Source organism: Sebastes fasciatus, chromosome 20 (genome assembly GCF_043250625.1).
Source record: "Sebastes fasciatus isolate fSebFas1 chromosome 20, fSebFas1.pri, whole genome shotgun sequence".
Lineage (NCBI taxonomy): Eukaryota > Metazoa > Chordata > Actinopteri > Perciformes > Sebastidae > Sebastes > Sebastes fasciatus.
The window spans coordinates 13,678,774-13,692,460 of NC_133814.1; the positions used below are offsets into that span (position 1 = coordinate 13,678,774).

A 13,687-nucleotide genomic window follows, 5' to 3' on the forward strand; every position below is an offset into this window, starting at 1 on the left:
ATTTTATTCTAACGTTTTTATCTATTCTTTTGTTATTATTATACTGCTTATTTGCACCAACTAACCGAAGCAAATTCCTATTGTATACCTCTTACACCTGGCAATAAACACGATTCTGATTTTACTACACTTTGTACTACACTTTTACACTTTAAAACGTTCCTATACTTTGCAAGCTTATAAAAGCTATCTTTAAGTTATCTTTTACTGCCATTTTTACCTTAAAAGTTTGGGTCTAAATGTTTTAGCTGGAGAGTGTCAACATGTTTTCTGTCTATCACAAAAAAATATTTTATTAATAAGAAATATTGACACAGATGCGAGCCTCATTTGTTGAGCAATGTTCAATCAATCTTTGTTTTATTTATTTAGTGAAGCAAGACAAAACTGGTGAAATTTGACAAGACAAAAGAGGAAAAATAAATAAATAAAATACATCTGGTGACATGATAGAATTAACGGGACAGGGCAATTCTAACAAAACAAAACAAATAAATAACGGATGTTGGTGGAGGCGGGGGTTGTTATTGACAGTGCAGGGCAGTCTGTTGTGTAAGGTTCTAGTGTGTGTGTACCGTTGTAAGTGTTTGTATGTATGCAGTGTGGGGGGTTGTAGGGTGTTTGTTTGTTTGTATTTAAACAGGAGATAAAAAAGGGCGGGAAAGAGAGAGAGGGGGTGGGGGGATGAGTTTTTTTCGTGGCAGGGGTGGCTTATAATATCTAATGGGCCAACAATGTTATGTTATAATATTAATATATATTGGTCTTTATTTGTATTTGCATTTGTATTTTTTTGTTTCCTGAGACAGGTTACCCTCCTTAAGCTGCCTTGGGGGCTGGCTGTCAGAGGTGTCTACTGTCGCCCTTTTGCCCATTCTGAACAGCCCCCAGACACGTCAGGAGAGAGCCTGTTCTGTGTTGGGAGAGGGATTTTCCCCCCCCCCTATCTTTAAACTTTCTCCTTCCCAATTAATTTCTTTAATTTTTTTATTTATTTTAAACCGCACGTCAGGCCGTCCCAGCCAGGAAAAAGAAAGGGGGGGAAGCGGAGTGGTGATACTTGATGGGGTAAAGATGCGATGGGGGAAGGGAGGGTGTTATGTCAGAAGGATATAGTGAAGTGTTGTTGGTGCAATTTATTTTTTGCAAGCAATGCTGTATTTATATGTGATTATTATAATAACAATGATAAGTAAAATAAATCAATTATCCAGTAAATAAGTAAATAAATCAATTAATTAACCCATCCATCCACCATCCAACCATCCGATTGATTCATTTTAATAATAGTAATAATAACAATGGTTAAAAAAAATTAAAAAAAAAAAAAAAAATAATATATATATATATACTGTATATATATATGTATATATATATATATATACATATATATATAGGTTATAATCTTTTGCACTGTTGGTGTGTGATTGTAGTGGTGTTGTAAGACCCGCCCTTGTCACTTCCTCAAATTACAGTTTAGATAGTATTGTGAGCAAAAGTGGAATTCATACGTAACTGGGAATGTTACATAAGGGCACTTTAGTGTAGGTCTGCCTGTGCAAATTCCAGTGATCGCAGAAACAGAAGAACCTGGTACAAGGAGCACTCAGACGGCCAGGTTACAAAGATAGAAAGAGGGTGAAGAGAAACACATTTTCTGAAGCACTTAGGCTTCAGCTGGGAGTTCAGGAGGGATTGTTTTGTCAGATGTTGGAGAGGATTGAGGCTGAAAAAACAGAAGACAACATCAAGAGGAGACCAAACTAATCAATTCCTGGCTGGTAGTCACACAGAAGAGATAATGAATGAGTGACAAGGATGTTTAAACACTGATCAAGGAGGAGGACATTTGCAGATAGCTGGGATCTATGGTGGATGCTAGCCATTTGGGTGCCCTAGGCGTAATTGCTGTGTGGTGCCGCCCCCCCCTCCAAAAAAACAAACAAACAAATATTTGTATTTGTAAGGAAAAAGAACTGTTCAATTAGTCACACACATAACGCTTTGTCCACAGGGAACGTCAGGAGTGCGTGACCTCGCTGAACAGCTGCCTCGCTGAAGGCTGTGAAGGCTGCTCGAAACGGCTGAAAACTGTCCGACTTGACCGCATGGATGTATTAAAGCTTGACCGCAGCTTTTTGTCACCACCCCCTCCTGCTGCCACCTGATCTTGTCTACTTTCCAGGCGAGGCGCAGTTCATCTCGAACGAGCCTATATTCATTCATTGAGCTCTGCAAGTCACTACATGTTCTACAACACTGTCCTGCAAATATTTCAGAATAAAAGCCTTGTGTTAACAAATGAAGGAATTCTGTCCACAGAAAAAACGTTTGAGGGGTTTTATTTTTAAATGAAAGCAGGAAGTGTTGATAATCTTGCTGGAAAGATGACTGTCAAACGATCACTTTCACTGTCTGTTGTTGCTGTGAACCACGCGGCTCGCGTTAAAAATAGGCGAGACCTCGAATCTCTAGAAGAGATGCAGCTGAGCATGCAGTATGTGGCTGCTCTAACCTGCTAACATGGACGCCGAAATAAAAAACAACAGATAACGAAGCCGCCACACGCTGCTCACGCGCTGTCTGGACAAGTCAGGATCGAGTTTGTCAGGTGCAATGGAACAAACTACAGGATGATGGAGGATAATTCCTTTTATTATTATGGACCAAATATGTATATCTTTGTATTGCCTATAATGGTGTAATTATGCCAATTGTAGTTGTGCACTTGTGCTTCATCTTAAATTTAAATAATTCATCATTAGGATTATTATAATGATGATCATAATTGTAGTGCCCCCTCCAGCACTTGGTCCCTACGCTCAGCGTACGTGATGCAAATAATGGGAGTGGCGGCCCCGTGTAGCCTACAAAAGCAACTCAAACCATGAATTTTTGTCAAAGGAGGACCAAAAGTCAGCTGAGAGAGGAGCTGCTGAAGACAGGACATCAGAAAGATCCACCATAACGGCTTCACTTGAGCCCTTTTACAATCAAATTTTGGCTCTTGATTCTTGGTTTTCTTAAATAACTCAACTTTTGTCAGTCATGTCGGAGGAAGAACAGTTGTCCTACAGCGAAGCCATTCTGAAGGCGAGCCCCTCTATCACCCGCTTCCCTCTCATCCCCATCAAAGGAGTTCCTCTCACGAACCTCATCGCCAACAACTGGGACGACATCTGGGCTTTCCGTCCTGACCCCTCAGACCTCCTCATCGCCACCTACCCCAAAGCAGGTACTTCAGTTCAGGTCTACGCGAGTAATCGGTTTTGGACGGGACATTTTTTATGTCATGTGTTGCATTTTTGTTGAAGTTCTGTTAGTGTGGCACCAGTGGTGAAATGTAACTGTAACCCAGGTTATTTTCATTAGTTTACAGAGTTTACCGTTTTACGGACGTTTCATGAATGCATCACCAGGGAATTTTGATAGACACCCCTAAGCGGGAAAAACAGGAGAAACAACCCCCCATGTCGGGAGTTAGAATACAAAAAAAGCAATCCACCATCATTCCCTGAGCTCCTCCTACTGCCGGAACTTTATTGTTGTTGTTTTTTTTTTTTACCGTGGTATCGAATTTGGTATCGACAATCGTGGAAATTCACTGGTATTGGTATCGACTACTAGATTTCTGGTACCGTGACATCCCTACATGCCACACGTGGACATGCTTTTCAACCAGCTGCAGAAGAGGAACATCGACCCTGTCTTCTTAATGCTCTGGCCATGCTCTCCATGTAGAAGAAACTTGTCAAAGACATTCCTGACTTTAATAAGAAGGTCATTGAGAGGTTTGCCACTCAGAAGGAGAGAAGAGCAACATTCCTCTAAAAATAAGCTGTCAAAAACATGCAGGCTTTCTCACCACATTGACTTTTCTTGTACATAGTTGTCCTCAGTCTCATTTTCTTAAATTGGTCATGGAGGCATCACAATTTAATTGAGACTGGTAAATTAGTTGTTTTGTTCTTGTTAACTCTATTTTATGTAGTATTAATATCTGTGGATGTGTTGTGGCTGTGCCTTTTAAGTAATGTGAGAGAGTTTTGAAGCAGACGTTTTGCTGGAGTTTACTATCTCTAAACCTCAGAGCACTTTAGTCCCATGCTTATGTACATTCAGGTGTCTGAATAGCTTCAGGACATAACAGCAGTATAACACCAGTATTACTATGTCTACACCTCAGAGCACTTGAGTCCATGTTTATGTACATTCAGGTGTCTGAATAGCTTCAGGACTTAACAGCAGTATTCCTAATTGCAATTCATGTTTACTTCCCCTGACCTTTACCTCACTATTGGTTTACCAAACAAAGCAAGGTCAATAGGGGCATCACATTAATTAAACATTTTCTATTACATGTTATATTGTTTTATTCTATTATTATTGTATTACAGGTTTATTGTATTATAGTACATGCAGTGGTGGAAGAAGTACTCAGATCTTGTACTTCAGTAAAAGTAGCAATACTACCATGTAGAAATACTCTGTTACAAGTAAGAGTCCTGAATTCAAAAGTAAAAGTGCAAAAATATTAGCATCTGAATACTTAAAGTACCAAACATAAAAGTACTCATTATGCAGAACAATGTATATTATTGTATTCTAATTATTGATGTTAAAACAAATTTGCGTTAACGCATTATTATCGTGTAAACTTTGACAGCCCACAAGCCCCCAGGAAGAGTGCCGGGCTTTGAAAACATTTTTTTTTCTCCTTTATATCTTATGATAGCAACATTTTATATTATCAAGGGAATTTACATTTGTGGATATGGAATTTGTCCATTATAATATTAATAATAAGAATGATCATGTACATGTTTTTCTTTGTATAATTTTCCAAACCAAACAACACATTCCTCCAAAGCAAGACAAAACACTCGGTTATAAAAGCACATAACTTTTGCCAGAAAATCTGCACAATTGAGTTATTCCAAAATAAAAAAAGTTTTGGGACATCCATATAAGAAACTACAATTCACATCAATGTCTCTCTTAAATCTATTTTTTTGTGGTGCAGAGATGACATATTTTTGTAGAAGCTGCTGTATTTGACGAGTTGGGAGTGAGAATGTGTTTGCAGAACATGATGAGCACCTGAAGCTGACAAAAACAAACAGAAAATCAATAAAAATGTACATGAACTAGATGAATTCAAGCAAGCTCTTGAAGAGTGAGGGCTAACATTCAAATTTATATGAATTTCTTCCAGAAAAGCAATAAAGGGGAACCAAATTTCCCCCAGATCCTCAAGTTTGTCTTTTCAAGGTGGTGATTTCAGTAAAATTGTCACAAAGCGGAAAAGACACAAAAGAACTCACTTCTAGGAGTTAATGTGTTGGTTATTTTGGTGAAGATGTAAGGGGGGGGGGGGGGATTTCTCCTCAAACTGGTGAGATTCAATACATGGAAAGTATCCTATTCCTTCAACTCAGTGTTCATTTGTGTTTTTGGGACATAAGGGACCACATGGACCCAGGAGATAGTCGACCTGCTCCTTCACAACAGAGATGCTGATGCCTGCAGACGAGCCCCAACACCTGTCCGCAGTCCTTTCCTGGAGAGAAGCTTCCCACCCCCCATCCCCTCAGGTGTGTATTTAGGTGGTTATGTTTGTACATGTGTGATTGTACTGACCAGCTTTAATTAAGTCCATCTTCAAGTGCACTTTGTGTCCACTAGTTTTTCCTAAAACTTAAAATATCTTTTCCAAATACATCCTCCATCTAGGTCTGACTGTCAGAACTCAAATCCAATTCCAATTCCTGGAGGAACGTTTTCATTACATCTTGTTTCTACCACCTTAAACAGGGTCAATGAACTATTAACCCATAAACCTTTCACTCAGTGCCAAAATGCCCAACCTGACTGACAAGACAGGCACGGGGGGATGTAGGATTTAATAATTTCCCAGTAAAATAAGGAGTAAGTTAATTAGACTTTAAGAAAAAGCTAATATGAAATTTTCATAAATATGTTTAGGCTATTTGCTTTCTAGTTGAGAGTTAAATGAGAAGATACCACTCTATTTCTATACAGTAATGAAGCTACAGCTAGCTTAGCTTAGCATAAAGATAACTTGTTAATCAGTTGACGGTCATAAAGCAGCTGTAGTCCATCTCTGTGCATTAGCGGGACTTACACATAACATAACATGGAATCTGAGATAGTATGTAAAAGTGTGTTTCAACTCTTTCATATATCCTCTCCCCTGAACTTCTTTCAGGTCTTGATCTTCTGAAGACCTTGGATCCTCCAAGAATTATCAAGACACATCTTCCTTTCCACTTGGTGCCTCCTGCATTTTGGGAAAACAAGTGTAAGGTAACTGAGAGCAACTGAGAGCAAAATCCTGCAGTGAATTTTATTGCTTCACACTGAACAATAGGGGATAAGGTTCGTGATACAATGCACGTAAATGGGGTGAGAGGTTAAAGGGTAACCGTGGTATTTTGTACCCTATTTCCCCATGTTTATGTGTCTAAAAAGCCCCTGCATGGTACGGTTCTGCTCGACTCGACTCACTTTTGGTGCCAGGTCCTTTTCTCTATGTTTCCACTGAAGATAGCAGGCTACAGTGTAGGCGGGATTCTCAGCTGATCGCCGTAGCGACAACGACATCATCTTCAACGTCAGTGATTCAACACTGAATCATTTCAACAGCAAACAAATTGTCAATTGTACGGCGTAGTGTACGTAATGTGTAAGTTTTGCGAGCTGCCATTTTTTTTAAATCTGTGTTGAGTGAATTATAATTGCTATTGTCACTATTGGCGGTAGCTTGGCTAAATGTTGGGTTTGTGCAAGATGTCCCATGTCACGCTAGTGACCAATCGGTGGTCTGAAGTGTTTTAACTCCACCTTCTTTCAGCGCAGCTCGCTTGCAACCTCGACTGAACTGGGACCGAGAATGGAGTGTAGTTCTATTGAGACCATCCACAAAAATAACCGTTCTAATGTGTAACAAACTGAACTGGACTGCTTGGTGGAAACGTGCCATAAGTAACTAATGGGGACAATTGATCCAGTGTTGAACGAGAACGCTTCAGCCAGCAGCTGTTAAACGGGCTGTAATGTCTCGGGGCAACTCCTCACCGTCAATGTACGTTCACTAAAAGTGCTTGTTGTTGCCACTGACAGGCTACAAAGAATTTCTTCCCGCCTGTAACACAGGACCGATGTTGTGCCCATTTTGTCACTTCGACACATGGGAAAAAAGTCCAGGTTGAAATATACCTTAGTTACCCTTTAATAATACAATGCCACACAACTGCCGCATTAAGTTACCCATTGTCTGCATTGTTGTAAATCACTTTTATATGTCCCTCTGATCGTGTGTGTACAGGCTATCTACGTGGCACGCAACGCCAAAGACAACATGGTGAGCTACTACCACTTTGAGAAGATGAATCTGGCCCAGCCTGAGCCAGGACCCTGGGAGGGCTACATGCCCAAGTTCATGCGAGGAGAGTGTAAGTGGATTAAATCACATTCCTGAGTGTCATCTTACCTTCATTCAAACTGGTTATTTCTGTTTGCACAAAGCTTCTAACTGAACCGAGAAACTACCACCACACTAGTACATTCACCCACTCCACCAGCCAGAAGCTCTCATGTATTTTAACAAATTTAAACATGTAAAAGAGGTGGATGACAAACCATGACACCTTAGAAGGTTTCCTTACCTCACTGTTTTTCCCCGCGAGAAACTTAGTATGCCTCAATGATCGTGACAGGATTAGCAGCACCCTGCGAGGCTGCAGAGAGAAGGTGATGCCAATCAGAAGAAAATGTTCCTTCAGATCTACAAAAGAATTTCAACTGGTGTAATTTTAAAATTACATTTTAATCCTGTTGCAAATGGTCAGATATAGTATATCAAACGGTTAATATTGTAATTAAGTTTGTTTGGAAATAGCGGGCTGTGGCTAACCCGTTTTAGTCGTGTGAGAGGCTGAAAATGAAGTGTCTCAGTACAAAATATTACTAATCTTTATTTCATGAACTACAGTCAAATATTTAAAATATGTATAGGGAATCACTGCTATGACTGGGTAGTACCGGGCGGCCGGGTGCAAACTATGACCTTTCGCCACCTGACTGCAGATACCACTCGTTGGGAATTTAAATACTCAAGGCAAGTTACACTGCAAACCCAATAACTAGGCTACGAGTTTAAATGTGACAGCAAACAGGGCAGGTTATACTGCAAAACACCATAATGCACACGATACACTGCAACCAGCAAATCTACCTACTTCCACAGACCTTAAGGCAGTTCAGGTCGCAGAAATGCCACAGTGCCCTCCCCATACACCCTTTTTACTCCCCCACAGCGAACTTATAATACTTATAATTATTACTTATAATTGATATAATGATGAATGAATATATATATAATGATATACATATGTATTTATTAACATTATTAAAACATTTGTAAAAACTTAAAACCTTTTACAGGACAGGGAGTAATATGAATTGTGGTAATATATGGATTCTGTTTCTACAGTGTCATGGGGCTCCTGGTACGATCATGTGAAAGGTTACTGGCTGGAGAGAGAGAAGAAGAATATCCTTTACCTCTTCTATGAGGACATGAAAGAGGTACAGAGAACGTATGGACCCAGTATTCCCAAAAGCATGTTGTACATACATACTCTTACCTCAGATTGACTCCCCCAGAATCCTCGGCGTGAAGTGGAGCGCATCATGAGGTACCTGGACTTGTCGATCTCTGATGAGGTCATCAGCCGTATTGTGGAGCTCACGTCCTTCAAGAACATGAAGGAGAACCCGATGACCAACTACTCCTTCATGCCAGTACCTATTTTTGATCAGACCATCTCCCCCTTCATGAGAAAAGGTGCATCAGTCTGCCCCTAGTCTGATACAGAAACAAGATATTGATCAAAATAATACAAAAAACAAAATGAGCAGGGCAGGACATGTACCAATTCCAATCTGATCTGCAGTGAGTGAATACAATATCATGAACACCTCGTCCCACTCCTATTAAAGGTACAGTGTGTAGGATTTGGCAGCATTTAGTGGTGTGGTTGCAGATTGCAACCAGCTGAGTATCCCTACGCTCTCTCCTCCCTTTCTAAGACTGCGGTAACGTGAGCCATGTGCAAAAGCGTGGTAACGCTGTTTGCCGGCCATCCTTACCATAATAACACTACTTTAGGAGCAACGGCGGCTGGCGGTACCACGGTTTTGCACTCTGCTGCTCACGTTACCGCAGTTTCACAAGCGTGTCGGAGAACTACGGTGGCCTTCAGGTGATCAGAAAATGACCCGAGTAGTGTCCGAAAGTGTTTTTTCATTATGCCGATGAGCTCACTATATAGTCCTCCCTGGATAGTGAGTAGGGAGTAGTGAATGAGTGACACAACCCATTTCTGCTAATGGATCCCCCTGAAATGCTACACACTGTTCCTTTAAATCAACATTATAAGCTTCACAAAGACATTACACACTACTGTTATTGTATTGTGTCATATTTTGTCTTCTCCCTGTACTTCACATTATACAGTGTAGTGGCGCCCCCTAGAGGTTCCTGGATTTATTGCCTTTGCTTATGTTTTTTTTTTTTAAAGATTATGAGAAATTTATGCTCAATATAGCTGAAAAAATTAATCTGAAACTATTTTCTATTTCTAGTTTTTCTTTATCTTGTAGTGCAGTGATTTGATTTTCTTTAATTTTTGGATTATTTATAGACATCAGCTTGGGAAAATATTCATTAGTTGCCCTACTGTTCAACAATAGATGCTTTTAGGGAAAATAATTTAAGAACTTGCTTCTCAGTTATTTGCCAATCACAACAATATATAGTGATTGATTTATATATCTAACACTGCTGTATTCTCTCCTGTATCTTCTCTTTTTACAGGTATAGTAGGTGACTGGAGAAACCATTTCACACCCGAGCAATTAAAGACGTTTGATGAAGACTACAAAAAGCAAATGAAGGATGTCAACATACCATTCAGGACCAACATTTGACGAGCTAAATGCCAAAACAAAAATATTTTTTGAGCCTTGATGTTAAACACTGTAATCACTTTGCCTCTTGATTTGTAGATACGGAGGAAAACCATCCAAATGTACGTTTAAAGGATCAATAAAAATGGGCTCCACAATACAAGTACATGAGTTTGTAATCATCACTTTATTGCAGCTTATCACGTAAACAATATATAAGACCAAAAGTGTTGTGACTGAGTGGACGCGCCCAGTTTCTGTCATGAGACCTCCAACAGAGTCTGCTGACATCATGGAGCCTGTAGAGGATATTTTAATACTTTATAGACAGGGATACTTCCCTTCATTTGGATTAAATCTCCTTTCTTATATAGAGGCTATATTTATGTAGATTTTTTTGACAACTTTTATTGTTTTTTTGTACATTTTCCTGTTTTCTCCTCTCTCTTCTATTGGTTGGCTCACTATGGCTTCCCCTCTTTGGTTTATAGCTTCCTATCTCTCTCTTCTCCACCTCGTTCTCTCCAACCCATAAGATCCTTTTTTTTCTACATCTCTATTTCTCTGTACCTGATAAAGAGAAAATGGATAAATCAGAGTGGGAAAGGACGCGTAATTTGGTCACTTAAACTAAGTTTGCAGACAAACACATAATCATTACTACGTCAAAGTGTGAGAAAGTTCCCCAAAAATTCAACTAATCTCACTAAGAAAGCATGATGTAATCTATAACATAACCTCTAACTTCAGAGTAATTGCTTAAATGTAATGAAAGCGGCAAGCAAACTAAGGTGGTGGAGTCAGAGGCAGTTTGATGATCATGTTTGTAGCACCTTTGTTAATCAAACCATCAAAACAAGGGTGAGAGGCTTACTTGGCCTAAAAAACAAAAGACTGCTGCAGGGTGGGAACATAACATGAAAAATCCCAAGAAGCAGGTGTACTTGTATGACACTGTGGTGGCATCAGCCGTTTTTTATGGAGTGGTCTGCTGGGGCAGCAGCATCTCGGCTGCGGACAGGAAGAGACTAGACAGAGTGATCAGGAAGGCCAGCTCTTGAGGTGGTGGGAGAGAGGAGGATGATGGCTAAACTGTCATCCATGATGGAGAATGACTCCCACCTCATGCAGGACACCATCTCAGCACTGGAGAGCTCCTTCAGCGACAGGCTGCTCCGCCCAAAGTGTGTGAAGGAGCGCTATCACAGGTCCTCCACCTCCTGCAGCTGTCAGACTCCACAACCAGCACTGCTCCCAGTAGACCACTTACACACCAAAAACTGACAATAACCTGATTTTTTCAGGTGGAAATTCATTTAATTCTCACTGTGCAATATCATTTTCCACTTGTGTAATTTTATTAATAGTCTGTTTATTGTGTCATAAATTACAGAAGTACTGGTCTGAAATACTATGTGAAATGGAAAAGATATTTGATAAGGATTTAGAAATGAATCCAATGTCCTTGATTTTAGGAATCCAATACACACAAAACTACTGCAGCCAACAAAAGGTTATATAACATTCTTACATTTGCTGCAAGAAAAAATCTATCACTACAGTGGATTAGTGATAAGAACCCCTCTGTCCAAGGCTGGCGAAAAGTGATATTTGAGATGGTCCCTTTGGAATATCTCACAAATATTCTATATGCCAAAGTAGATCAGCTCTACAATATTTGGTCACCCTATCTGAATTATATTGGACCTGATCTCTCCTCCATTATCTCACAAGGAGTCTCCTGAACATGAACTCATATATCCTGTGACTTCACTGCACTATGGACCATTTCCTATGACCTCCTATATATATATATATTTTTTTTTTTATCTGAGCTGTACCAGTTTTTTTTTTTTTTATTCTTATTCTTATTATTGTGTTTGTGAAAATAAGAAAACCCAATAAACATATTATTAAAAAATAGTCTGTTTATTGTCAATACTGTATATACTGCTCCTATTTTTATACTTCCTTCTATTTAAATGGTTCATATTTTGTTACACTTTGTTTAGCTCTTTTTTTTTTACTGTGTTGGCTGATGCATCTTGTTTTTTGCACTATCCCCTTTGCTGCTGTACACTGCAAATTTCCCCACTGCGGGACTAATAAAGGAATATCTTATCTTATCTTATCTCTTATCTTATCTTACTGAAAGTTAACCTCTGATATCACCAGAGGTTGGACGGTGGTTGCAGTGTGGGCTTCAGACACAGTCAGCGTCGTGGTAGCCATTGAGTCCTGAGTGGAGTCCAGAGTGGTTGTCTCCGTTTCTAACATAATACTACCGTAAAACCTGTAAAAGAGAAGAAAGATATTTTTACCAACTTCTTCAGAGACACCCCAGACAAAAACCTTGTTTTCATGCACTGATCAATTTTTAGATTTTTGGCTATTTTGCTTTCCATAAAATGTCTTCTTTCAGACTAGTGGAAAGAAAACATCCAAAATACACATTCAGGTGTTTATTTTACTACACTTTGTAGATTTATCCTAATTAACATAAAGTCAACATTAGATTATGACTCATTTACATATTCAAACATAAAATGTAGGAAAACCTGTTATACAAAAAAAAAGTAAGTAATCAACTGGGGAAGTTTCATGGTACCTGATTGTTTGCACACCCGGCAATATTTGCACTATCTGTTTATATCATGTTTATTTTTGTTTATAGCTTATATTGTATATTGGTAGAGATTAAATTGTTTAATTCTTATTTTATTCTAACGTTTTTATCTATTCTTTTGTTATTATTATACTGCTTATTTGCACCAACTAAACCAAAGCAAATTCCTATTGTATACCTCTTACACCTGGCAATAAACACGATTCTGATTCTGATTCTGATTCTGATTCTGATGGTGATATCTAGTAGTTAAAATGTTTTACCTCATGTATGGACTTTTACAATACCTTTAATGGACATTTTCTCAAAATGATTTGCTCTGAGCCATAAATCTCCACTTCAGCAGCACTTACATACACCAATCTTTCCAGTTTCATTCCTATCTATATTCTGAAGGTTTTTTACCATACAGTCTATGGTTTTCACATAGGTTTTTTTCATATATCATTCATGGCCTGATTTTTTAAATTTATTTATTTATAATTTTTTTTGTCATTTCATTTTTATGGCTGTTGACAGTATTTTCTGATTTATGGAAAGATAATAAATAACAAATTCCTTCTGCAAAACCTTTGACTCTTATATGTCAACAAAATGAAACAAGAATTTTGAACCTGGCTTAGTAATAGTGTTTGATTTCAATTCAAACCTGATTTCTTTTTAGTTTTAGAGGGTATAATTTAAATTTGGTTTCATAGGCTATTTATTCTCATTATTATCTACCCAAGATCTTCCTCGTTGTCAGTATTTTGGTTAATTTTGTAAAAAGAAATTTAATGAAAACTTGAGCAAAGAGGTAAAAAAATGAAACACCAAAGTATGGTTTACATTGCGTACTACCTTGCCATTTGCAAGTGCCTTCCTCATTTCAAAAATCTGAACACTGGATAAGTGTTCAGATTTTTATTCTGGAAATGTATGCAAATTAGCACATATTTAATAAGATCATGTCTCACTTTTAATGCAAAAAATAATTGGCTTAATGTAAGTAATCAAGAGGGGTAGTTTCATGGTGATATCTATTGATTAAATGTTTTACTCTATTCACCTGTAGTGTCTTCCTTTAAA

The 13,687-nt window shown here is 38.6% G+C and overlaps 2 protein-coding genes across 2 annotated transcripts in view; both read left to right on the forward strand.

Annotated features, from left to right (window-relative positions):
- Nucleotides 1-1,507: 1,507 nt before the first annotated feature.
- On the forward strand, nucleotides 1,508-10,156 carry LOC141758094 (sulfotransferase 1C1-like). The gene is made up of 8 exons (XM_074619194.1): nucleotides 1,508-1,638; nucleotides 2,015-3,235; nucleotides 5,466-5,594; nucleotides 6,230-6,327; nucleotides 7,349-7,475; nucleotides 8,516-8,610; nucleotides 8,689-8,869; nucleotides 9,902-10,156. Exons 2-8 carry the CDS (start codon nucleotides 3,049-3,051, stop codon nucleotides 10,012-10,014), a joined length of 930 nt encoding a protein of 309 aa, XP_074475295.1. The 5' UTR covers nucleotides 1,508-1,638; nucleotides 2,015-3,048; the 3' UTR covers nucleotides 10,015-10,156.
- LOC141758099 (sulfotransferase 1C1-like) overlaps nucleotides 1,638-13,687 on the forward strand; it is a 34,132-nt gene continuing 22,082 nt past the window's right edge. The window contains exon 1 of the mRNA XM_074619200.1: nucleotides 1,638-1,871. The gene's annotated coding sequence lies outside the window, so the exon portion shown is untranslated. The remainder of the gene's footprint in view (nucleotides 1,872-13,687) is intronic.